Source organism: Oenanthe melanoleuca, chromosome 24 (assembly GCF_029582105.1).
Source record: "Oenanthe melanoleuca isolate GR-GAL-2019-014 chromosome 24, OMel1.0, whole genome shotgun sequence".
NCBI classification, from domain to species: Eukaryota; Metazoa; Chordata; class Aves; order Passeriformes; family Muscicapidae; genus Oenanthe; species Oenanthe melanoleuca.
Window position 1 is genome coordinate 514,096 of NC_079357.1, and position 25,276 is coordinate 539,371.

The 25,276-nt window shown below is 50.0% G+C and overlaps 1 protein-coding gene across 12 annotated transcripts in view; it reads right to left on the bottom strand.

Moving 5' to 3' along the window:
- CADM1 (cell adhesion molecule 1) overlaps nt 1-25,276 on the bottom strand; it is a 133,091-nt gene that overhangs the window by 29,496 nt on the left and 78,319 nt on the right. For all 12 annotated transcript variants that reach the window (XM_056509560.1, XM_056509558.1, XM_056509554.1 and 9 more), the window contains 5 exons: nt 13,742-13,888; nt 12,695-12,847; nt 9,882-10,019; nt 8,089-8,244; nt 253-352 (listed from right to left, as the gene is read on the bottom strand). In XM_056509560.1, coding sequence (XP_056365535.1) covers nt 253-352; nt 8,089-8,244; nt 9,882-10,019; nt 12,695-12,847; nt 13,742-13,888 — 694 coding nt within the window. The remainder of the gene's footprint in view (nt 1-252; nt 353-8,088; nt 8,245-9,881; nt 10,020-12,694; nt 12,848-13,741; nt 13,889-25,276) is intronic.

A 25,276-nucleotide genomic window follows, 5' to 3' on the forward strand; every position in this document is an offset into this window, starting at 1 on the left:
ATTCCCTGGGGAAGAGGTGTCCAGCTGGGAGCCTTTCCCTCCTGCACCCGAAGGCTGCTGCACGGCCAGGAAGAGCTCTGCCAGGAGCTCCTCCAGCGGAAACCCCTTGGCCACCGGTGCACAGAACAAATGCACATCAGAGCAGCTGTCCTCAGCAGATGTCTGGGTGCAGGAAGCCCCTCTGTCCTCGCAGCAGAGAATGGCAGCGGCAGCAGCGCAATGTCCCGTCACCCCCGGGAAGGGACAACTTACTGTGGCTTTCCAAAGGCTGTGCACGTCAGCTCCAGCGGCTCCCCTTCCCTGGTCAGGCCTTGCAGGGGGTAATTCTGAGAAACCCGCACTTGAGGCTTATCTGCAGGACACAAAACACGCTGGGTGAGCTCGGAGCAGGAGCTGGAGCTGCCTGGGGAGGGCTCTGCTCTGCTGCTCAGCCCAGCCCCAGCCCCAGCTGCAAGGAACTGGCTCCGTGCTGAGGGGAAGCTGGAGAGACGCAGGGAATGGAAGGGTTTGTGGTGTGCCAGCTTTCCTGCACCACAACACCCGCAGTCCACGAGTGCTGGCGCTGGGCTGGACAAGAGATGCTGGTTAGAGACACAGACAGAGGCACAGCCAGCCCTGTGTGAGCAACAGCAGCTGCACTTCCTCCTGACCAGCTCCTCTAAATCCTACAATAAACAGAGAATTAAAGCATGGATAGGATAGTTAGGGCGCCAACTCAAAAACACTTTAGTAAGACCCTGCAGGAAAAAAAGAGCCAGACCACAAACCTGGAGTCCACAATTAAAAAATTCATTACCTCCCATGACTGAAACAGAGATTAAAAACGCAATCTGAGCTGTAGCTAAAACATTATCAGTGAAAAGAATCAATTCAAGGCTACAAGTGCCATTAAGCCATAGATATTTTTCAGGAATTTACTCAACTGTAAGGAACAAAGGAAGGAAAAAAATCAGTATGCATAAAGGTTGAAACAATTTAAATGTTTCTATTTCCTTTGAGAGTAACTGCTACCCAAAATATTGGCTGGCTGCATTTTATTAACTGTGTTTAACTCATTAACATGCCTCCTATGGAATAATAGAGATTAGGAAAAAAAAACCTGCGTGTCAGGATTTAACCAATTTAAACTCTCATAATTTTCAGTAATGGAATAAGCTACACAAGTAAATCCTCTCCCGAGATGACTCTACCACAACATTCCATCAGCTAATCCCTGTTACAGATGCCTCCTGCAGCTCTGGAGCTGGGCTGTCCTTGTGGGCTGGGGCATGGTGGCCCTGTGGGATGGCAGTGCTTTGGGGTGTCACAGGCTGAGGGACAAGTGCCAATCCCACAGGAAATGGGGCAGCTCTGGTGACCTGGGAATGCCCTCCAGCCCTGGAGTGGCAATAGCTCTGCACAAGGAGCATGGGAGGATGAGTTCACTCTGGTGTTACACAGCAAATAAATCAGCCACCACATCCTGGCACTGTGCTCACCATCCCAGCCACAGCTCCCACCCCACAGCCACGTGCTCCCCTTTTCTGGTGTGTCTGCAGCAGCACCAGCCCGTGCCAGGAACATGGATGGTGTTTGGATCCGTGCTGGGGAAGGAGCAGGAAACCTCCCCAGCCCAGCTCACTCAGGGACTGGAACACCTCCTTGTACTGCTTGCCTCTCCTGCTGCATCCCCTCTCCATTAGGTGAGTTTAGTATTCCTAATGAGCTGTTTACTAATGACAATTACTTATGGCAATCAGGAGAACACACCCAGGCTCACTGTACTGAGAACAAACTGCCATCTCCTGAGCTCCCACCCAGCTGGGTGAGCCTTGCCCTGCCCTTTCCAGCCCATGGGGTTCATCAACCAACCATGGCAGAGAAGTGACCTGTCCCACTGGATCCAGGCACTGCAGAGCTGCCACCTGCAGCAGGAGCCTGGCTTTATCAGCACATGTGCCAGCACTGCTGAACCCAACAGCTTCCCAATGGAGTTACCACAGCAAAGCTGGGAATTGCAGAGGGCATTAGGAAAATGCACCTGAAGGGGTCAGAGGGATGGCTGGACACTCCAGATGGGAATTGCAGAGGGCATTAGGAAATCGCACCCTGAAGGGGTCAGAGGGATGGCTGGACACTCCAGAGAACCAGCTGGCATCAGCCTCACAGCACACAAAAAAAATTCACTCACAAACCTGGCGGGGCAGTGGTGTCTTTTTCCCTTTGTTTAAGGACGTGCCTTTAGACAATTTTCAATTCCACCTGCAGTGCCCAGGCCGTGCCTCACACCCAGTGAGTGTATTTGCTGCAGATGATGGACTCTGAGAGCAGTGAAACTCTACTGGCTCTGAAATGCTGAGTGCTGGGGGACCCCCAGCCTGGCTCCTGTGACATTTAACAGCACATGGACACAGCAGGGCTGGTTCCAGGTGTGCTGCAGCCCTGCCACTGCCCTGGTAGCAGGACATGTTCCAGCAGGGATGTCTGGTGACCACCTTGGATGGTAACACAGGACACCAGGCAAGCAGTGGCACTCCTCACCAAGTGCACTCCAGCACCCCGAAATCCTCAACTTGGAACTTCCTAACATCACACCACGGGACTGTTACATAAAAACAAACTTGCATCTGTGCACCCCAGGCCCTGCATGCTCCATGGCAGCCAATTAGACCCAACAACCCAGAGCTATTTCCTACTACGCCTCTTTCTAGCCGCTTAAAAAAAACAGCCTCGTAATTTAATAAGGCACCTTTATTAAGCTAAATTCATTCAAAAGCTCAGAGTGATATACAAGGTTAAATACCAGTCGTCTAAAGGTTACACTGTAGCAGCAGCCAATTTGAAAAACTTATTACAAAGCCATTCTATATTTGATGAGATTTCTCTCACAACAGGCATGGCACGTGCCCGTGCACCGGGGTCTGCTGGGGGCTGCAGCACCCCAAAACCCTCACCTCCTCAAAATCCTCACCTCCCCAAAACCCTCACTCACCTTCCCAAAACCCTCACCTCTCCAAAATTCTCATCTCCCCAAAATCATCATATCCCCAAAACCCTCACCTCCCCAAAACCCTCACCTCCTCAAAATCCTCATCTCCCCAAAATCTTCACTCACCTTCCCAAAACCCTCACCTCCCCAAAATCCTCACTCATCTCCCCAAAACCCTGACCTTCCCAAACCCTCACCTTTCCAAAATCCTCACCTCCCCAAAATCCTCACCTCCCCAAAACCCTCACTCATCTTTCCAAAACCCTCACTCACCTCAGGATGCCACCAAAACCTGCAACCCATTGACTTTCACAGCTCTCAAGCTCTGTGCTTGGGAACTTACCAAACCACTCCAGTTATTCTGCTTTTGTCCCAGTTCTTCCTTTTTTAGCTGCTCGCCCATTTTTGTGCCATCAGCAAAGATTATTAACAGTGACTTTTTAAGAACTTCAAATGCTTCAACTGAACAGCATCAGGCCAAGCACCCAGGCCCCTGTGTTCCCTCTAAAAATACCAGCACTGCTGATTACTCCCTAATGACTATCCTTTGAGATCTGCCAGTTAGTGATTTCTTAATCCATTTAAACATGCACTTCATCGATAATGCTCAGATGTCATTAATCAGCCGAGATAAAACATTACACCGAGTTCGGGGCCTTACAAAAGCCTAAGCCCATTATTTCCACCCTTCTCCTTTCATCAAAGATCTGGGAGGCAGGAGAGCTCCCTGCCCCAGCCCAGGGGCTCCAGGGGGCTCGGACCCTCGCTGACCTGCACAGCCCAGCCCATCCATCCCAAAATAACAGCTCTGCTGGGAATGGCCACAGCCAAAAGGCTCCTTCCCAGCACGTGGTGTTTTTGGCAGTGCCAGACCCCGGCCAGCAGGGAAGCTGGCACCAAGGGCTGTGCCAGTGCTGCAGCTGAGCAGGCTCTGGCCTCTGCCAGCCCAGGAGCTGGCGGCTCCAAGCCGAAAATCCGTTTTCTGATCCCTGCGTGCACGGCTGACGCACCTCTTGGCAAAGCTGATGCCAGATGGCATCCCTGGGAGCAGATCTGCAGGCCAAGCCCTGCTCCTGCCCACTGCAGGTAAATCCAGCCTCAGCATTTCCCAGATAATGCTTCACACACCTCCTTTCAGGTGGGCATTGCTTCATCCAGGCTCCTCATCCTCTGTGCCCAGGAGAGCTGCTCAAAAAACTGACTTGTGCCAGTCTCTGATCTCACCCAGGCAAGAGCAGGAAAAACGTGGTTTTTCAATATTAAAAGAAGTCAGCAAAGTTACCACAGATCCTCGGGTGTAAACAACAGGCACCTTTATTCCAAAAATCCAGCGGGGCTGCTCATCAGGAATGCTCTCTGCGTCAGAGCCAGCCCAGCCTGGCAATCCCCTGCCTGCTCCTCACCTCTGACAAGGACAAGAGGCTGCACTGCTGGTTTTCAGCCAAAATACAGAAATCCATTCAATAAATAGATCCCGTGCCTAAAATAAGGAATGAGCAGGACTGGCAGATCACAGCTTGTCTGGAAGAGCCTGTCAACCCCAAACACAACTCTGCAAAATTCACCCTTAGCAAAAGCAATTTTATCATTTCGCTTGTTGTGGGAAAAGGAATGCCAGAGCCTGACAGGCATTTTGGGGATAAACACTTCTCTTTTAATATTTAAGCACACTCTGCTGCTAATGCCTGCAAATGGCAGAGCCCCGGCCGCCCCACACGCTCCCTGCTCCCAACAACATTCCTCCGAGAAAAAACCTTATTAATGAGCTCACAAACGAGCACCCAACTGGGAAATGTCACAAACAAGAGTGGCTAATGCCCCAGAAAATCAAATAACTGAACACTCGGCTGATTGTGGTGCTTTTCATATTCACTAAAAGAAAAAAAATAGCTTTAAATCAAAGTTTCTGAAGGGGTCAACACCTCGCTGAACAAAACAACTCATTTATTCGCTTTTAGCGATCTCCAGATGATAAATTACATTGATGTTAATAACTTCACTGCAAACTATGCAATTAATATTTGTACTGGATGGAAATGTAAGGATTACTGGAGATGAGGCAGCAAACGTATGTGGCTGATTTTAAACATAATTGGGCACAAAACGTTCTCCTATCGCAACACAGAGGCTGCAACAAGACTCCACTGGGGCAGGCTTTAAAGGTACACGTGTAGGTATTACAAAAATGAATGCACAGGTAATTATAACTTCAGAAAAGGACAAAAAGCCAGCCCAGAGAAAAGGCCAAAATGCAGTATCAGGTAATGAGAGCAGCAGACGCAGCACACGGGCTCACCTCGCACGTCTCCCAGAATATCTGGTTCCATTCAGTTCCTTAATGATATTTTAATGCATTTTGTTGCTTCATTTCCTCTCTAGAATTACACCCAAGGCAGTGGTGTCCCACGGCTCGGTGATGGATCTGAGCCAGGAAAAGTGCCTGCAGCAGGGCTGGGGCTGTTTCCACCCCAGGGCACGGGCTGTGCCAGGGCTCAGGAGCTCCTCAGGCATGGAAGCGTTGCTGTGGCCACTGGCAGTGCGTGGCACTCTTGGTCCAGCCCTGCTCTGCTTCTGAGGATGTCAGGGGAGGGTTTCACACATCACACTGCTTGTTTGCAGAGATTCATAACACACCCTACAGCCACGTGCAGCATTCAGCTCAAACCTCACCACTGGCCATGCTGTGCCAGGGCAGATATGCAACAAATGGCTCACTCCATGAGCAGGGCACGTTAACACCCAGCATTGCTGTTTCCTGCTTTTTTCTGGGAAAACAAACCCCAAACTTATGAGTTGCATCTCAGAAAAAATATCTCCCTACTCTGAAATTTAGTCAGACAAAAAATACCTCATTATCCAGGCAGGCTCCATCCATCATCCTCCTGTCCTTCCCCAACACATTTCATGCTCCAGTTGGATACATTAATGCAGAGAAATACGACATCTGCTGAGAAAAACATTTTCTTGTGCCCTGCTGATGTTCTGAAGGGGTGGATCCGCTGTGCCCCTGAGGGGAGCAGGCAGGATTTGTGGGGAGAGGATGTCAGAGCAGAGAGTGGAACAGGCAGCCCAGGTAACTGCCCTGCTGCAGGGAGAGCAGCTGCATGCACAGGGGATGAGCGAGGAATTCCAGGTGTCACTGAGCTGGGTGCCTGCAAGGACACGCCATGGACAGGGCAGGCATGCAGGAGCTGCAGAAGCATCCCCTGCTGCACATCCCACACCTGAAATCAGCTGAGAAGGGGCCAGTGCAGGAATCCCAGCTCCCCCAGGACCCAGCTCCACGGCAGCACTGATGGACATGCCTGGTGCAAGGACAAGAGGCTCTTCCTCCTGCCCACACCCTCCCACTGGCCAACAAATCATCACTGTCAGGCAGGAGAAGGTCAAGGGTAAGAGTTTGCTCCGAAACTGCCTTTTCTTGAAGCTGAAGCCCTGCAGCAGGTATGAAATGCAGGTGTCTGGCCACGCTCCAGCCCGTCGAGTCCTGGAGCCACAAGGTCACAATCCAGGACAATCCTTGGGCAGGGGCTCCTCTCTGGCCATCTGCTGCTGCCCACTCAAGGAACACGCTGGGCTAACGGGGTCAAGCCCCCACACTGGAACATAATTACCTTTAACAAGCTCAGAGTTGAATTCAGAACATAAAACCAAATCAGCTGAGCTTCCTTCTCCTGCTCATCCCCATTCCCACTAACAGCTCTGAACAGCCCAAGGAGATGCAAACATCAGCAGTAAGGGCAGAAATGAGTGCACAGGATGCAGCAGGGCCTCCAGGGCAGCAGCTGAACAAAGAACTGTGCTTTTTAGGGGTGCTTTGCTCTCACTGCATGGGCAACCCCTAAGGCTGCCTTAGGAGGGATTTACTTGAGCAAGGAGAAAAAAAAATATTAGCTTTTTTTCCCCCAAAACAATGGCCCTCTCCTATTGCACCAAATCACCAGGATTGAGGAGAGATGTCAGAAAGGAAGCCTCAAGGTTGCCCAACGCCCTTCCAACCCAGCAGCTCCAACCCCCTCACACTACAGGGTGGATGGCATTTTTTGCTCTTCCCCGTTAAGTATTTGATCAAGCCTCACAAAGGTGCTAATGTATTATTAAAGCTAATGGAGCTCTACAAGAAATGTTAATGGACATTAAGTTTGCATAAATGAATTACACATTAGCACAGTCGAAAGAAATCTCGGATCTGTCAATTGAGGCAGTATCTGATCACTCCTGTTTTCCTCATTACAGGAACATTGCTTCCCGCTAGGTTCGGAGATACGAGAATTGTAACCAAGATGTTCAGAATGAAACTACATAATGAAGCAGATGAAATAAATTAACACAAAACTTCCTCTCCTCCTTTCAGTGTGATGCAGTTGAAGGGACCCTACAAAAACAATTTGTATTGTCTCAGGGCTGGGTTCTCCAAGCACATGGCCTCGCTGTAGGACCATCCCACCTTGCTTTAGGGAGATGTTTCAGAACACAGGGATGCATGTACACAGCTCCAAATTTTCCACCAGGTGCATTTGGGACCACAGATATTTCCAGGTAGCTGCTTGCTGCTGTCATGTACAGTGGAGCAGCTCCTAAGGGAAGTGAGATGCATTATTAACAATGAACATGTCAGGAGCAGCACAGGAGATAGGCTGGCTTCCATCAGTGCTGCTACTGCAGGCTGCACAGAACTCCACACTCTGATGGACAAATCCTGGTGATGCTGTATGTTCACAGAGGGCACAACACTGGGTTTCTCCTGCACAACACCCAGTTTTTTGCCACGGTGGCAAGTTGCCTTGAAGGGGGAGTAGAGAAGCACTTTTCAGAGATAAGTAGGTTGCTAGAAGAAAAATACTCAGATTTAATCTGTTCTGACAATTAACAAGCCCAGACAGAAACCTCTGATGCAAATTCTATGTACAGAGAGTTACTTCATCAGAGAACAAAGGTAAGTATTTATGGTATCACAGAGGGCTGGGAAAGTTGTGGCTTCACCCATGTTACCTTACACTGTGATTCCTATGTAACAGGACACAACCCCATCAACGCTATTTTAATGTGCAGGGAAGGGCTCCTGAGCTCCCCAGCACACAATTTCACAGAAGAGGAGAATGAAAGGCTGTGCTACTCACACATGACTTCCAGGTAGCGCTGTGTCTGCAGGTCCTTGACCGCAGGGTGATCCACCAGGCAGATGACGGGGACGCCGTCGTCCTCGCGCCCCACCCGCAGCAGCAGCTGGCTGGTGACCGTGTACATGTCCGACCACCGCTCCACCTCCGACTTGCCTGCGCCAGAACACGGGCAGGCCAGTCAGGGCAGCTGCAGCTGCAGCCCTGCAGCCTCCCCCAGGCACCCATCCCCTCCTCTCCAGCGTGTTACTGCTGTGATTAACAATCCCCTTAACACCGGCCCCAAATCCCCAAACCCCAAATCAATGAGCTACAAATCCCCTCCCACTCCTGAACCAACAACTAGCTACACAAGTGGGTGAACAGAATGAATTAATTAGGAGTAGTGTGGGTAGGTGGGAGCATTCAGCAGAGCTGTTTGAGGGAGGGGAGCCCAGCTCTGGACCTGCTGATGGGAAAGAGCAGGAAGACAAGACAAAACGAGACAAGACAAGACAGGAGAAAAAGGATTTTTCCAGGAACTCAGCAAGCACCCACTGACAGCGCAGCTCTGCTCTGATCTGTGCCTTTTTATTTAAGAATTCACAGGCAAAATGCTAAGAGTAACTTCTGTAGCAGAGCTCTTCCAGACACCAAATATTGCTGTATAATATATGAGAGTGAAACAGGTGACACATGCAGACACCCCTTGATATTTGGAGGAAAAGCTTTCCCACGAGCAAAGCCACACTTCCTGTGATTCACAAACTCACAGCCAAGTGTTTAAGTCTCTACTCTGTTAAAAAAAATATCTGAAGACTGAGCAGGGTGAGGTGGTATTACATAAAGCTCAGTGTTCCTCCCAGAGAACTCAAAGCTGGGATTCGACTGCTAGCACAAGAAAACTCAATCAAGGAGCTGGGCAGGTGGGGCAGAAAGGGACAAACACTTTGCCTGCTGCCCACTGCTATGGGCAGGGGATCCAGAGGGGATCATTAACTCCCTGCACACTGTGGCACTGGGACCCAGCAGGCACCACTTGGCCAGGCAGCAGGTTTGCATCCCACCTGCATCAGCATCCTCCCAGCACGGGGCCTGCTCAAATGCTCTGAGGTGTTGGGCTTAAAGAGAGGATTTTATCCTGTCCTTGCAGGGGGGTGGGTGTGAGGTAATGAGCCTGGACTTCTGCAGAGTCCATCAGTGTCTCATACTGGGTAAAGCACAAAGGTGCTGTCAACCAAGCTCACATCTACATGCAGACTTAAACTAACAGCGTGTCACATGCAATCAGAGGCAGTGACTCGAATGTGCAAGCACTGGGAGCCACCAGACTTCAGGGAGTCAGAGAAACCCATCTTAGATGAATATTCAACCCAACACAGGGAAAAGGCTCCACAAACAAGGGAGCCAGACGTGAAGGTGAATTGCAAATCTTCACAGCCCAAAGCGCAGAGCATCCCTGGCGAACCCAAAGCAGGGCAGAGAGCTCCACAAGCCATGCAGAAATGAATTCAGTGCACAGCTCTGGGCTCCTCAAGGTCACCTGCAGTTACAGCAGGACTCCAGGACCCGGCACTTGAGGCTGGCAGGTAGGCAGAGGACCAAATGGAGTTCAGCCCCCTGCGTTAGGGAATAATCTGTCTGCCCACACAGTCCTTTGTTCCTCAGCTGGCGCTCAGAGAAACTCACTTTACTTTTTTTTTTTTTTTCTTTTTTTTTTTCCCCTTAAACTGGCAGCAGAGAACAAACACCCAGCGTTACATAAATCACTTCAGCTCCCTGAAGAAAGCCAGGGGCTGAGAGGACTCATCTACCGGTGAGCTCCTTGTTGCCTTTGAACCATCTGATGGTGGTGGCTGGTCTGCTGGCCATGGCAGTGCAGTTCAGCTCGATCTCCTCTCCCTCCACCGCCGTCTCCTTCTCGATATCAATTACCAGATTGCGCGGTGGGACTGCAGCGGGAAACACAACACAGCACAGCACACACCAGATGAAAAAAAACATCTTTTGATCGCTAACACAAGACAAAACCTTCAGGAAAACCTGTAAAATCTACTGAAGGAAATGAGCAACCCGCGTTTATTTGATGTTTCAATCAATCAAACCCTTTGATAGGTGGTTTTGCAGTAATTGGAGTGAGCACTTTCACTCTCCACCTAATAATCACCACAGTCTCACAAATTATTGCTTATCAGGGCTGTAACTTTCTGTTCCCTCTCCCAGGCAGGCAGGGCTCCAGGGAGAGCCACAGCCTCCTGTGCTCCTCGGCTGTGTGCTGCTATTTAAAAATCCAGCTTGACTCCGTGCACATTTCCTGACTCCTCTGACAAGGAGAGGAAACACAAAAGCTGACACTTGGCACTGCACTACTTGCCAAGCCTCTAACCTCCACGGCAATTTTTCTCTCCTGCTGTTCAGCTCCAAGGCTCAGCCGTGAGCATGGAAGCAGGCCAGCAAACATCAACCTCGCTTAAGATGCTCCAAAAGCCACTGAGCACAAGCCTGGAGTGGAACACCATCCCTTGGGGACACACCCCCACAAACCACCCCACACATCCCAAAGAGAGGAGGGAGCCAGCTCTGCTCCCAGCCACAAGTGCCACATCCTTTGGGGTGGAGATCTGTGCTCTGCCCAGGCACACATCCTCCTAGATCAGGAAAACACAAAGCTGGAAGGCTGTACCCAATGAAAAATCATCCAGTGATACTGAAAAACAGGCTGTAAACTTCAGGGGTAACAACCACTGCAGCACAGCCCAGAAATGGGACAAATGAGCTAAAAACTAAGTCATGGAAACAAGGGAATCTCTTTCCCATGAAAGCACCAGCAGCAAAGCAGAACCCAGGAAAAGTGAACAGTGAGAGTCCTTATGGCTTCAGAAAATCCCAGAACTTCCAAAGGAAACTCAACTTTGCTCTGATCAATGTGATTAAGCAACTGCATAGTTCAGATGTGACTCACAGGTCTTCAAGCTAATGAAGAACAAATATGTATAAATACCATCCAGATGATCAAATGGACTAATTAGTCACTTGTGGCTTCTCTCTAAAAAGAACAGAATGAGCTACATATTTGAGACTTTCACATGTTCCAATTAAGCATGAATAAATCTACATATTGTGTCACAGAAGACATGGAAGTGCAAATGTGCAGCTGCCTCTGCAAAGGGGGACACCTGGGCACCCCCTCTGCCCTCCCAGCCAGCAAAACCAGTCTTTGACACAGCTTCAGGTCCATCAAAGGCTGGGTGATGGCCATGGGATGTCTGGTGGGGAACAAGTTCCTGGGAAGAGCAGTCCATGCTAACACCTCTGCCCTGGCTCGTTAGTTCCCTTAATTAGGGAGCCAGTAATAGAAAAGACAGGCAAGAGAAGCCACCCCTGGCATCACAGTGCCCAGTCTCTCCTTCATCTTCTACCAATAAACCTCCCTGACCCTTGCCTGCTTCCTGAGCTGAGCTCTGACCCCAGGACATGATGAAGGTGAAAAGAAACCACCTCCCTCATGGGTGTGGGGAAAGGCAGCACACACACCCTGGCCATGCCACAAAGGCTTCTCAGAAACAACTGAAGTACAATGCAAGAAAACAGACTTTTCCCTCAGTTCTGAAGCACAACTCGTGCCTAAAAAAACCCAACAAAAACCTGCATTATGTCTCCCACTTGAGAAGCACACAGAGCTGGCTTACAGGTGAATGAAATGAGTATTCTCATTTCAAACATCTTCTCAGCGCTGCCAGCAGTGAAATTAAATCCAACAAACTGTTTTTGCTCGTGCACGATTAGAGGCAGGAGCTGGAAGAGCTTCCCTTGCCTGTGAGTGCTGGAAAGTGAATGGAAACTTTGAAGGTGTTGATAACTGCAATAGCTGGAGTAAAACTGCTTACAAACATCACTGAACAACGTACAAAAACCTAAGACCCAAATCTCATTAAGCAAAAGAAGGAAGATTTAAACTAATCAGCAAGTGAGATCTCGCATTAAGCCACCCTCCCTGATTCAGGTTCTGCCATTAATGGAGCCTTAAAAGCTGCTGCTATTCGGCAGGAGCTGCTCTGATGGAGGAGCTGCTGCCACTGGAGCTCTCAAAGAACCCATCCCACTGCCCCTGTGTGCCCACAGGGCTCCCAGTGAGCACAGAACCCCATCCCACTGACCCAGAACCCCATCCCACTGCCCCTGTGTGCCCACAGGGCTCCCAGTGAGCACAGAATCCAATCCCACTGACCCAGAACCCCATCCCACTGCCCCTGTGTGCCCACAGGGCTCCCAGTGAGCACAGAATCCAATCCCACTGACCCAGAACCCCATCCCACTGCCCCTGTGTGCCCACAGGGCTCCCAGTGAGTACAGAATCCAATCCCACTGACCCAGAACCCCATCCCACTGCCCCTGTGTGCCCACAGGGCTCCCAGTGAGCACAGAACCCCATCCCACTGACCCAGAACCCCATCCCACTGCCCCTGTGTGCCCACAGGGCTCCCAGTGAGTACAGAATCCAATCCCACTGACCCAGAACTCCATCCCCCTGACTCTGCGTGCCCACCGGGCTCCCAGCTCTCACAGAACCCCATCCCACTGCCCCTGTGTGCTCACCAGTCCCCCTGGAGCCCCCCCCTGCTCTCACCCAGCACGGTGATGGTGGTGTAGATCTCCTGGGGTGGGTCAGTGTAGAGCTGGCAGAAGTACCTCCCTTCATCAGAGATGGAGACGTTGGTCAGGGACACCCGCAGCTCGCTGTTGGAGAAGTTCACCAGCTGGAACCTGCTGTCCTTCAGTGCTGCAGGGAGAGCACAGCCTGCTGAGGGCATGGAGAGGAACATCCCCTTCCCACCCTGCACAGCCCACAGGTCCCACAGACAGCAGCACACCCAGCTGAGCACCCCTGGGCTTCTGATCAGCCTCCATCCTGCCTCCCAACTTGAAGCTGCACCTATAAAATCTTCTGGTTCTCAGATAATTTCAAATAATCAACATGAACCAATCACCAGTCACAGCAAAAATCTTTGGACATGGTTTTATTAGCAGACTTAGGGATGTGTAGGTAAAATGCTTATTGTGTCTACACAGCCCCAGCACCAACTGCAGGCACTCAGGGACGGCCTAAATGAGGAAGGAATTGGGAAAAGTAGAATGTAAAGTCTGTTTTCTGTCCTGTGGCTTCCTGGGCAGAGAGCACAGCCGTGTCCCCACAGTGACACTAACACAGACATCCAAAGTGTCTCACTGCACCCACCCTGGCTGGACACACTTATCCACTGGACATGCAAGTGATGAGAGATTTCACTGATTTCAGTTTGGCTATAAAGCAGCACAGATTGTCCTGAAATTTCCAGTCTTTGGTCTGAAGAGATTACTCCTGAGAACACTGTGCTGTCTCGGCGCCGCCCTGCTCAATTTGTTTGTGTCAGCTAAATATTTGGCACTCAATTGCAATTCACCCTGAATTACATCAATCAATTCCCATTGCAAAGTAAGATGCTCTGACTTTTAGAGGGGACTCTGAAGTTTTCCATTAAGGAGAAGATGATTGTCCATCTCACCCACCTCCACAGAACCAGCTGAACTCCAAGTGCCCAGCATTGCACAAACAGGAGAGATCTCAGCAAGTGCCGTGTCCTGAGCACAATGAGGCACAGGAGGAGTCATGGCCAATGAGGAAGGATGAACTTACGCCTGAAGTCTCTGAAATAGATGGTCTGCCTGTTGGGGTTCAGCAGCTGGATCACCGAGTCATCGCTGTTCTTGACGCGACAGCTGATGGTGGCCACGTCCCCCTCCACCACTGTCACATCCTCTGTCACCAAGTTCTGGCCATCACCTGCAGGACAGAGCAAAGGCAGGGCTCAGAAAGGGCACCAGTGGGTTTCACTTGGGAATGAAAAGCTCCACTGCCACCACGGGAGGAACACGGCCAGGGAGCCACTGACTCTGGGTGCCAGCCTGCTGGAGGAGAGAGGAGCAGTGGGAAAGGAGCTCTGTGATGGGAACACAGGAATACAGACCACTGCCCCACAGAAACACCGAAAATTCCCCTCCTCTCCCAGCAGACACATCTTGTTAAATCACCTTGAAAGAACAACTCGCTGTAAGGAGCACTTGTCCTTTGACTGGAGCAGACAGACTTCAGGGAATCAGCCCTTACTCACTCCGTGTAATCAGCAGCTGCTATTAATGTCCAGAGGCAGGGAAAAAAAAGGATCCCATGCAATTATGCCGTGGGAGCCTTGTAATCATTTACAGGTCATCACCCCGAAAACTCTCCTAATGAATCCAAGCATCGCCCGCACGCTGAGACACTCGCCCAAGCAACAGGGATGGCACTGGGAATTGTGCCTTGCATCTCAATTTTTCCATAACTACTGGGAGTCAAAGAGGGAGAAATATTGAGACATTTGTTCCAAATGAAGCCAGGACACCTGGGCACAGGCTGGGTGTCCAGAGAATCCTCTGCTGCTCCACAGCTGCCTTAGGCATGAGAAACCCAAAAATGCAGGATTAGGATAAAGTTTGCACACAGGAAATCTGGGGATCATATTTAAACCCCAGTTTTTCTGTCACCCTGCATTTTCTTCATTTTTCTTTCTTTCCAACTCACCTTTATTATCTGACATCCCTTGGAAACAAATGTTTGACAAAAAGGAGTGGAAAGAGAAAGATTGATAAACCATCACACTCCTCTCCACGCCTGATGGGCAGCGAGCTCAAGTCTGGGCGCATTTTTCTGCCCTCTCAGTAAAAATTTTAGATGGATTCTCCAGATTGATGAACTTTGAGGAGCAACACAAGATTTACTATCAAACAGTAATCCCCATTTGGAGCACAGACCCCCAGCCTGCTCAAGAGGAGCAGAGAGCCTGTCCCAGACATCTGCCTGGTCCTGCTCCATATGCTGTGCATCAGGATGGAGCTGGTCCTGCTCAAAAAATCAGAAGATGAGCCCTGCCCTGATCAGAAGATGAGAATTCAGCCAGCCCAGCACACTATCAGCACCCTTAACCTGGTGTTCTTGAGCCTTAGGGACTCACTTTAATGGCTGGACTCGATAATCTTACAGGGCTTTTCCAACCTAAACGATTCTGTTCTCAAATCCCAAAGCACTGTGCAGACCCCAAAGGCTGTCACAGCACACCCTACCCTGCCTGTGCCACCTGCTGCCCAGCACAGCCACAGCCAGCCCTGGCATCAATGAAATCAAACATCTCCAAAGTGGTTCAAGCAAAAATATTAAACATTACTAACTGCTTCTGGGGAATAATTTTATCAAACCCATTCAAAACAAGGTTCCTGCACAAGGATCAGCTTGATATGTTCTCATAAATGCAATATTCCCTACAAATCATTAACAAAGCTATTAAGATTCGATTTCCATCTAAGCAATTATTGCCAGCATATTTTTTTACATTTACTTTAAAAGACTCAATCCTATTTTCAATTCATTAAACTGTTCCTTGCGTTTACTGAATTTTACATCAGCTTAGAAGACTATTTGAATTAATAAGAATTACAGTAGAAGTAATTTAGAAATAAATTATTTGAAGTTCAAGTCACTGAAGCCTCTCACACCGGGACGCTGCTGCATTAAAGCTGCCGATGGATGGCTGCAGAGCCCAGCACCTGGGTCTGGGCTGGCACCAGATCCTCTGAGCAAGGCTTTTACTGGGGTTAACGACAGCCAGGGAGCACATGAGGACAGGCTGAGCCTCAGCCTGCTGGGCTTTGCCTCTTTGTTCCCAATCAAAGGGAATCTGAGCGGCCCCGTCTGCTCTGCTGACCCCAACGTGCTGCACCCAGCCAAGGCGTGCCCACTCCAGACTCTGGGCCATCTATTCCCATCTGCTCCCAGGAAAGCCATTTCCATCAGCAGCAGCAGTTACAAGCTCTAAATGAATTAAAAATACAGCAAAATACAAAGCAAGAGCTCCTCAGACCTGTCCTCGTTGTCAACACGTCGGGAAGTTTCCCAGTAAATATTTACTGCCAGGGTATGTGTATTTTGAGGAGCATTAAAGTACACACACAGCACGACAATATTTTGGAACAGCAAGGGACAGGCTGGGGAGGGGAGATGGAATTTATGGACTCAACAAGGCATCTCAGGAGCAAAGGAAAATCACTGTTGAGTGATTTTAAATCCCTGGCAATGCTTTGGAGGGGCACAGCACAAGCAGATCCAATGGGAAGCCCCCAGCAGAATGATATGGGACAGATTTTCATCTACTACACATGAAGGGACTGTGACAGCACAGTGTCCATGCATCACACCAAAGCTTCCAGCTGGGACTCCAACACCAGGGACAAATCCTCATCCCAGAGTGTGATGTGCTGGGCAGACACCAGGATGGACAGACTCCAGGACAGACAGACTCCAGGATGGACAGACTCCAGGACTGGACTTGGAGCCCTGAAAATCTTCATTTGGAGCACAAGGGATTGCTCCAGAGGGAGTGGAACAGGAGCAGAAAGGAAGTCACTTTCTGGAGGGTCTCTGGGGTGAGCTCCTGTCTAACACATGCACTAGTGTTAACGAGCAAGGGAAACACCAAAATAGGTGTCTGCAGTGCCAGGAGGAGGGAAAATACAATGTGTGCTTCCTTCATTACCCAGAGCAATTCTCCAGCCTCATTTACTGAATCTCCCCTGGCAAGGTGAGAAATGACACCTTGTTTTATACCTCCTGGAAGGGGGGTGAGGGGGGACACAATGCTTGAGGGATGCTTTGGCTGCAACCTGTACAATTAATTTTTGCACTTGTCTACCTGCCTTAGACCACTGCAGTCTCTCCTCTTAGGGCTGCAGACAGACACAGACGAGTAAATTGTGTTTCAAACAAGTTCCCCCCAGCTGGACACAGCCCAGGGACCTTGGCTCATATGCAGCGGTCACATTTAAAATCAATTCTTTCTCCGCTTGTAGGACACTGGGCTAGAGGGAAGCGACAGGGAGAGAAGAGGAAAGATTAAAAATACGTGCTGGGGAGCATGGTTTTTCAATTTCTATGGAATTTCTAACCACAGGTGGCCCAGCGTGTGCGGGCTCAGTCTGCAGGATCCCAACACAAATGCTTTCCAAGGAAGAGAGGTTTTCATTACACCTGAGCTGTGTAAGCCTGTAAACCTAAACAACACTCCTCGTAATAGATTGAGTCAGAAGAAACAACTCACACAGATACACACACTGTCCACGTGCTCCAGGAAAAAAGCAACACAATGCTCCATCCCCAGAATTAACACAATTTGAATGTCAACATTCATCTATCAGTTTCAAGTAGCTAAAAGGAACGTGGTGGTTAGAGCAGAGACAAGTGGCTTTATAAACACTGAGCATCCACCTCCCCAGCAGCTTTGTCTCCTTTGTGCTCCTCTCCTCCCTGAGCTGAGCAGCTCCTCTGCTCCCTCATCCATCACTGAGAGCCTCAGCTCTTCCCTCTAACACAAATATCAGCTTTTCAGGAGGAGAACCAGAATCAGTGACTCTTGGGCATGGACTGGGTACAGGAAAAGGGAGGAACCCAAAGCCCATTTAACTGCCCTGCAGATCTGCTTCCAGGGAGGAGAGGAAACCTGCCAGGGCAGTGCTGGAGAAACCCCTGGAGCTCCATGCATCCAGCTCCACGTCCTGAGAAACTGCTTCCAAAGGCTGCAGTTGTCACACTTGAACTTTGGAGAAGAACAGACAATCCACACTGATTGTGCTGCTGGGGTTGGTTTCTTTTCCTGGGCAGCAGCTGGAGAGCAGGCTGCCCACGCAGCACACGGACACACGTGTGGCTCCAGGGCAGCAGGGCACAGCTGCCTGGGGGAAAATGCAGCACTCCTGCAGCCCCACAGAGCCAGGCTGGAGCCCTGCAGGGTGCTCAGAGCTCAGCAGGACACAGGGGCTCTCTCCCACTCACTGAAAGGTCACTGGCTGCAGGCAGCTGCTGCTCTGCACTCATGCACAGTCCCCAAGGAAAACCCTCCAAGGCCCTGGAGCCAGACATGGCACCCCTGAGCAATTCTGTCAGAGTGGCCCTCACCCCAGAGGAAAATCTTGTTTTCCACCAAGATTCACAACTAACCTTTTGCAACAGCAACTTTCTCTTCTAATAACATGTAATTACCAGCTCTGTGACCCTGAGTCAAGCCTCTTTGAGATTTTCCTGCATTCAAGGAGCTCTTATTCCCTCTTCAGCATCTTCTCCATGGCCAGAAACAGACTCAGCAGCTCCAATTCCCCAGCAAAGAGCTCTTCAGAAAAAAGCGATGGTGGCAAACAAATAGAATTCTAGAAAGATCTCCCTTTTGAGTCAGTTCTGTGCCAGTCTGTCAGCTGCAATTCAGCACTGGGGAAATTCTGCCCGTGAAAATTCCTTGCTGAGCACCAAGAGGAGCAGGGATTTTAAAGCAAGGTGCTGAGAAGGTTTCCAGCTGAGCTGAGCTGGGCAAAGCTTGCTCAGGGATGATGGGGATGGGGAATGGCAGCTCTGTGCCTCCCTCTGAGGCAGAGACCACAGCACAGTGATACGGTAATGCTCACCTGGCACTTGGATTTTCACTTTCAGGTTTAATGCCTGCTATCCTCCCTTTATGCTGCAGCCAGGTTTCAGAGAAGTGCTCTGATGGCAAAGCACCCCCCAGTTTTGGTTAAAAACTCAGAAACAGCTCAAGAAAAGAATGAGTTTCGTGCCCCACGTTGGGCGCCAGCCTGCAGGAGTCTTTGTGTCAGGACAGACGGTCCTCAGGGACAAAACTCATGAGCTCTGTATAAGCTGGTGTTGCAGTTGTGGTTTATTTTAAGGGCATGTGTATAGAGAGTCCTGCTAAGGGCTGCTAACCTCAGCCCTTAGTAGGACAAAGAGAGAACAGCGGTAAAGGGAAGAGAGAGAAAAGAGCAAGAGGGGTAAGAAAGAGTAAAAGCATGAGAGCAATTTCCAGTTTACAATACAATAAATCTTCTTCTATGATGAATATTCTAATTTCCACTAACCAATCTAACACAAGATACAAATTCTATAGCATTTACATACAGCCTGTAAGAATCCTTACATTACCATAGTGTGTTATATTTTAAACTCTAAAAACTATTCTTTGGACTCTAACAAGGTCTTCTCTGACCTTTGGACTTGCTCTCCAGCAGAAGACATTGTTCTATCAAGAGGGGATTACTTTCAGCTGGCCATCCTATTGTCTTATAGTTATTCAGCAACTGAGGTTTGGTATCTCAAAAGTGGCTTTCATTTCAATCTTGTTCATGATTTCTATATTCTCAGAATCTAAGCATTCATATTTGTAAGGTCTTCCTAGTTCATCCTTTCCAACAGTGCTCTGAGGAAGGGCACTGCCAACAGCCAGCTCTGCTGTGCCAGGTCTGGGATCCTCTGGTGATGCTCAAAGCCCCAGGTCCCACTCAGGAGGGGGGAAAAGGAGTGGGAGGAATCAGCACCCACAGAAACCATTCCCAAAATGCTGATTTCCTGGAGCCTCCCTGGCTCTGCAGGCGCAGGGGTTTCATGCCCTGGCACAGTTCTGCTCAGCCCAGCAGCCCCAGGGACCTTTCCCCTCCTTCTCAGCACAGATTTTCGCGAGCAGCCTGCTCCTCTCCCCGCTCACACCTCCCCTGAATTCCTCTCCACGCTCCCAGAGAACGTGCAAGATGGTGCTAAAAATTCCTTATTGTAAGGAGCGAGTTTACACTATGCAACAGCCACTTCAGAGAAATATACAGCAAATCCAAGCGACTCGTGCACAGATATTAAATTTGTGGAGGAAAAAAAAAATGCCATTGCCACCTTTATGGCTTTTCTGGCTTAAAGAGTAAGAATAAAAGATGACAATAGCTCTGAAATTACACTGGAGGCTGTGCTGACTTTAAACATAGTGAATATCTATGTGATGCAATGGCATCAGGGAATTCTTTCCGCTGGCCGAAACCACAATGGTACAGGAACAAAAATCCTGTGTTACGCCCAAATCTAAATAGTTCTGTGGATCTGAAGAACAAATTTATATTTTTTTCCCGCCACGCAAACCTCTGCCAGTGTGTTTGAGATGGAGCAGCTCCTTCACTCTCCCCTGACACTCCTGCTGCCGCCAATCGCCCCGTCCACGCAGATTTATGATCTGTCACCTGTGCTGGGATTAGATGTCACCCTTGTCTTTCTATTACCCAGCTATTGATAGATCAAACTCCCCGGCCATACGTCGCCTGTCCCTTCAAAGGTCACAGCTGAGGATCAATATCCATCTGCTGTGGCACTGACCAGAGGGGACTGGCAGCAGCAAGGGACAGGGAGCGGCAGCACGGCTCTGTGCTCACGTCTCTATTCCACATTTCCAATGCCTTCCTATGAAACAGAAGCAGCTGCTCTCTTGCTTTGGTTCCAGCAGCTGATGGTGCACTGCCTGGACAGCAAAAGGTCACTCACTAAAGACTGTCCCTCTCACATAAGGGCAGAGGTTGATCCAAGGTACCGTGTGAGCGGCTCCTGCTGCACAGGGAGACAGAACATCTTCTGTGGCACAGGGAGACAGGACATCAGAACATCTTCTGTGGCACAGGGAGACAGGACATCTTCTGTGGGAGGCTCTGACAAGGGGAGGCTGCTGAGGACTGCAAGGGACAGAAGCACCACAAGGGCAGGGAAGGGCAAAGCTGTGAGTGGCCCGCCAGCAGAAATAGCCAGGTGCCCTCCCCTCCTCCTGTGCCCCCTGACACTGGCAGCCAGCACCCACCAAGGACCACCCAAAATCCCCCAGTGCCATGCCCCAGCACTGCCTGGAAGCAGCACCAGCAAGGGAGAAGGTCTGACAGCACAAGACGGTCCCAGCAGGCTGCAGCCTCCACCCAGTGTGTTTAAATAACACTCAGTTAGCACCAACACACGTTCATTATTAATGGGGCCCTAATACAGAATTCCTGAGCTGCATTTATCTTCCAGCTGCATCGCTACCAAGGACACCCACAGCCCAGACCCAAGAAGGAGACCTTGATTAAACCCAAGCTCCAAACACTGGTGGAATTTCCTTTTCCTGCCTTGACCTGCTCCATGAGGAGCAAAACCCTGATGAGGAGCAGGTGGCTGCAGGTAAGAGGAGGAAGCACAGATCAAATATTCACTTTTCACCATCAAAGAGCACGTTCTGTGCATCTCCCTGACCAGAACAACACCTGCTGCCTCACACTCCTTTCTGCCTCTGCCACAGGGGTAAAGCTGCAGCAGCCCCTGCCAAAACCAGAGCACAGGAGCAGAGAATTTACATGTTTGCAGGTTTGTCACCTGTTTGTCACCTCTGGTTCTGCCCTGCAGCTGCCACCTGCCTCGCACCGAGCATGGCACTGCTCACACCCCGAGCTGGCTGTGGCTCTGTGCAGGGAGCTCCCCATCTGCTGTGTGCCACCTTCCCCTCAGCACATCCCTGCTCCTGGGGTGGCACTCGGGACAGGGACACGACAGGAACGTCCCAATGGGGAGAGGGACAGGACAGGAATGTCCCAGTGGGGACAGGGACACAAAGTGGGGAATGTCCAGTAGGGACAGGGATACAAAGTGGGGAATGTCCCAGTGGGGACAGGGACACAAAGGGGAATGTCCAAGTAGGGACAGGGACACAAGAGGGAATGTCCCAGTGGGGACAGGGACACAATGGGGAACGTCCCAGTCGGGACAGCGACACAAGAGGGGGAATGTCCCAGTGGAGAGAGGACAGGCATACAAAGTGGGGAACGTCCCAGTCAGGAAGGGGACACAAAGGGGAATGTCCCAGTGGGGACAGGGACACAAAGGGGAATATCCCAATGCACTGCCCAGCAGCAGGGAGCCCCCCAGCAACCCCACCACGGCAGCCCTCAGCTCCTGTCCCCCCCAGGCCCCCTGGGATGATGCCACTGCTGTTGAGTGCTCCTCAGTCTCTGGATCCTTCACCTGCCCCAGGTGTGCCCCACAGCGCTGGTTCCCATTAGTCAGAGCGACAGCGCTCCCAGGAACAAGGAATCCTGCTTCAACTCAGATGATGGGTTTCATTTTACTCTAATGAGCTGATATGTCTTATATCCATACCTGTAACCCATTTCTTGCAGACTTTTTCACATCCTTTTTATTTTTTACTGTCAGTAGCATCTGTCACAACGTGCGGCTTAATAATCTCTTTTAAACCCAAGAAATCTGTATTTCCATAAAGCACCCACAACGAATTCTGATCAACATCAGTCTGGTCTCTTCCCTATAAAAAGGACCTCCTTTCAACTGCCTGCATATTTAAGTCTGAAATCTTTAGCTCACCAATGAAATAAACCAGAAATCAAAGACAAAAATAATAATACATGTGCAAACCTGTAGAAAATGTCCTCAAAGCAAAGGACCAACAAAGAATACACAGGAATACTGTGGGATTTTTTTGGGTATCCTGGCCTATTCCTACCTTTGGCTCAGCATGCAGCCAGCCTTAAATCCCAGCCCTGTCCTGGCCATGTCATACACAGGAGTGACTCGGGGAGCCTTTGACAAAACACCTGCCCAGGTGTGATCCCAGAACTGGGGTGTAAAGGCAGGAGACAAAACATTTCCCAGCTGGAATGACCAAGAGCTTGCACATGGGGGTGACCAGTCCCTCAAACACCGAACGGAGGGTGAGCCCTCCTCCACAGACCAGGCTGAGCTCCTTTCACCCTCTGAAGTTAATTTCCAGTTTGCCATCAGGGAGGAGAGCTGATCTCACTTTCCATGAATTCCCAGCCTTTGGAGTGCCTTTGCTCACAGGTTCCATCTCCCTGGGCAGGAGCACATATGAGAATGCCACAGTCCTGGATTTTGGAGCCCACAGCCATTCCCTGCCCACCCACCACCTGTAGGGACTCCACACATGAAGGAGGACACTGACTTTAGGGGTCTTCTCCTTCACTTTTTTTTTTTCCAAGTATGTTCCCCTCTTTCAATTTTTTTAGGGATTTTTTTCTGAAAGAACAACAGACCCTCACCAGGGACAGATGCTTCCCCCAAAACAGGTGAAACAATCTCAGCAGCAACATTACACTCAAAGTGAGGCCTCCTTCCAATTTCTGCTTCCCAGGAAGGATAAAAAGGTATAAGAGAAGCCTTTAGCCTAGATCCCAGATCAGACATAATGATGAATGCTCACCTAAAGGGCAACATATTTGTAAGTTTTAAGTCTCTTGCAACACCAACTGTCCTGATTCATCCCCACGATAAAGGCAGCCCTGAGAGCTATTTTACCATATTTATTATTTTACAGAGGAGGAAGAAAAAACGCGGAATCGGCCCTCAATCTGCCACCCGTCGGATTTATAAATGTTAGTGTGGGACCAGTGCTAATATCTTTAAACATTAATCTCCTCACTGCAGATCCTGCACGTCCCCCTTCTGCCTCTGCCTGGTGGCTCGTCCAGGCTTGGGGAATTAAAATGCATTTTGGAAGGTTTTTTTCCCCTTCATCTATGGGATTTGTTTTGACTAAACCCATGAAAAGAAGAGAAAGGGCAGATGCTCCTGAACACATTCTTGCCTGCTGTCAGTGCTTTGCCAGCTGAGTGGAAGGCACAAAGCTCTGCTCCAGTGTTTATTTTTAAAGATGCAGCTTGCCTGATCCACACTCATTCCTCATGCCTTGTTTTCAATAGAGGCTCTGTTCCCTTTGCCGGCTGCCAGGACAAAGGCAGAGCTGGGAGGAAGGGAAGAGAAACCGTGTTGCGCACACGAAAATAAACCCTTGGGTTTACAAACTGCATTAGGCCAACTCCTCTCACAGGTGCAGCGACAAGACTGCAAAGTGTATGAGCAAACACCACAGTGATGATGAGAGAGAAAACAAGTCTGGATGTGTCCTCATCATCCCACCTTCCTGAAACCTGCACCCAAACCCCTCAGATGCCACCCCAGCCCACAGCAGGCACACCCAGCACAGCACTCCCCTCTCAGCCAGCTCTTTGTAAATTTTATCACTTATTTCTTAAAGTTGCAATTGCCTTTTAAAATTAGATTGTATTTAGTTCTTAATTAAATCGTCATCGTTCTGCAAAACCCCACAGGCTCTGAGGTTTAGATTGTCATTTTAAACAAAAGTAAAATGGTAAATGCCTTTTCCATCCAACACCATTAGGTATAATTAAGCAATGGGTAAAGCATACATCGTGCTATAAATGTCATTTAGTTTTACAGTGAAACTCATCAACATTTATCAAAACACTGCCTGGAGAAAGAACGAGACAGCTCCAGAGAGTGACTTCCATTCGCTGCTGCCTCTGAAGCGTCTGCTCCCAGCGAGAGCTGCAGCAAGAAAAGCCTTCCCGCTTTGTATTTTTATCTTTTGGGCTGAAATGTTCAGTTTCTGCCAGGTTCCCATATGTGGCAGGATGGGTGGTGTGCAGTGAGGGAAGGGTGTCCTGGGGAGCCCCAAAGGTGGGGTGAGCACTCTCAGGTGAGACCAAGGTAACACCAAAGCTGATGGAATTTGTGGTGGGGGCAGGATGGTGCCACTGCTCCTGCCTGGGGACCGTGTCCCTGTCACAGCCCTGTACCACAGCATTCTGCAGGGTGGAGGGCTGGGATTAATGGCATTCCATCCCTGCTTCCAGGTGAGCCCACCACCACAGGGACATGAAGTGTGAAGGAAGACAAGCACCAGCCACGCACACCACCAGGCACTGCTTCTATTTTAAACCTCAGCGTTTCTCTGCTCTCCCGAGCAGCACTGAAACAGCCAAACTGAGCCCATTTAGAAACAATTTTCAATGTCTCCTTGATATCCCCATGGCAAACATCAGCAGGGATTGGGCACCCGGCTGCCTGTGCCGAGCCTGACGCTGCAGCTCCAGGCACCAGCCACAAAAACAGATTTGAAATTGATGCTTCATCATTACCCGTCATTAAAAAATTATGCTGTTGTACAATCTCACAAGTAGCAAGGAGTGAACGCTGAATGCCTCTGCAAGAGTTATTAAATCTCCCTCCCTGCAGTGCAGAGGGGTGTTTTTGGGTGCTGAGGTTCTCTCTTCCTCCTCCTCCTCTCCCTGGAGCCCTCGGCCTCTTGGCTGTGCTGCAGCTCTCTGCTCCGTCTCCATCGTGTTGGCAAGGCAACGGGAGAGCAGGGCTTGGAAGGGCTGCATCCCCCAGCAGTGCCCCAAACACAGCCTGGACCCACTCCTGGAACCAGCCCAGGGGTGCATCCCCCAGCAGTGCCCCAAACACAGCCTGGAGCCACTCCTGGAGATCCCA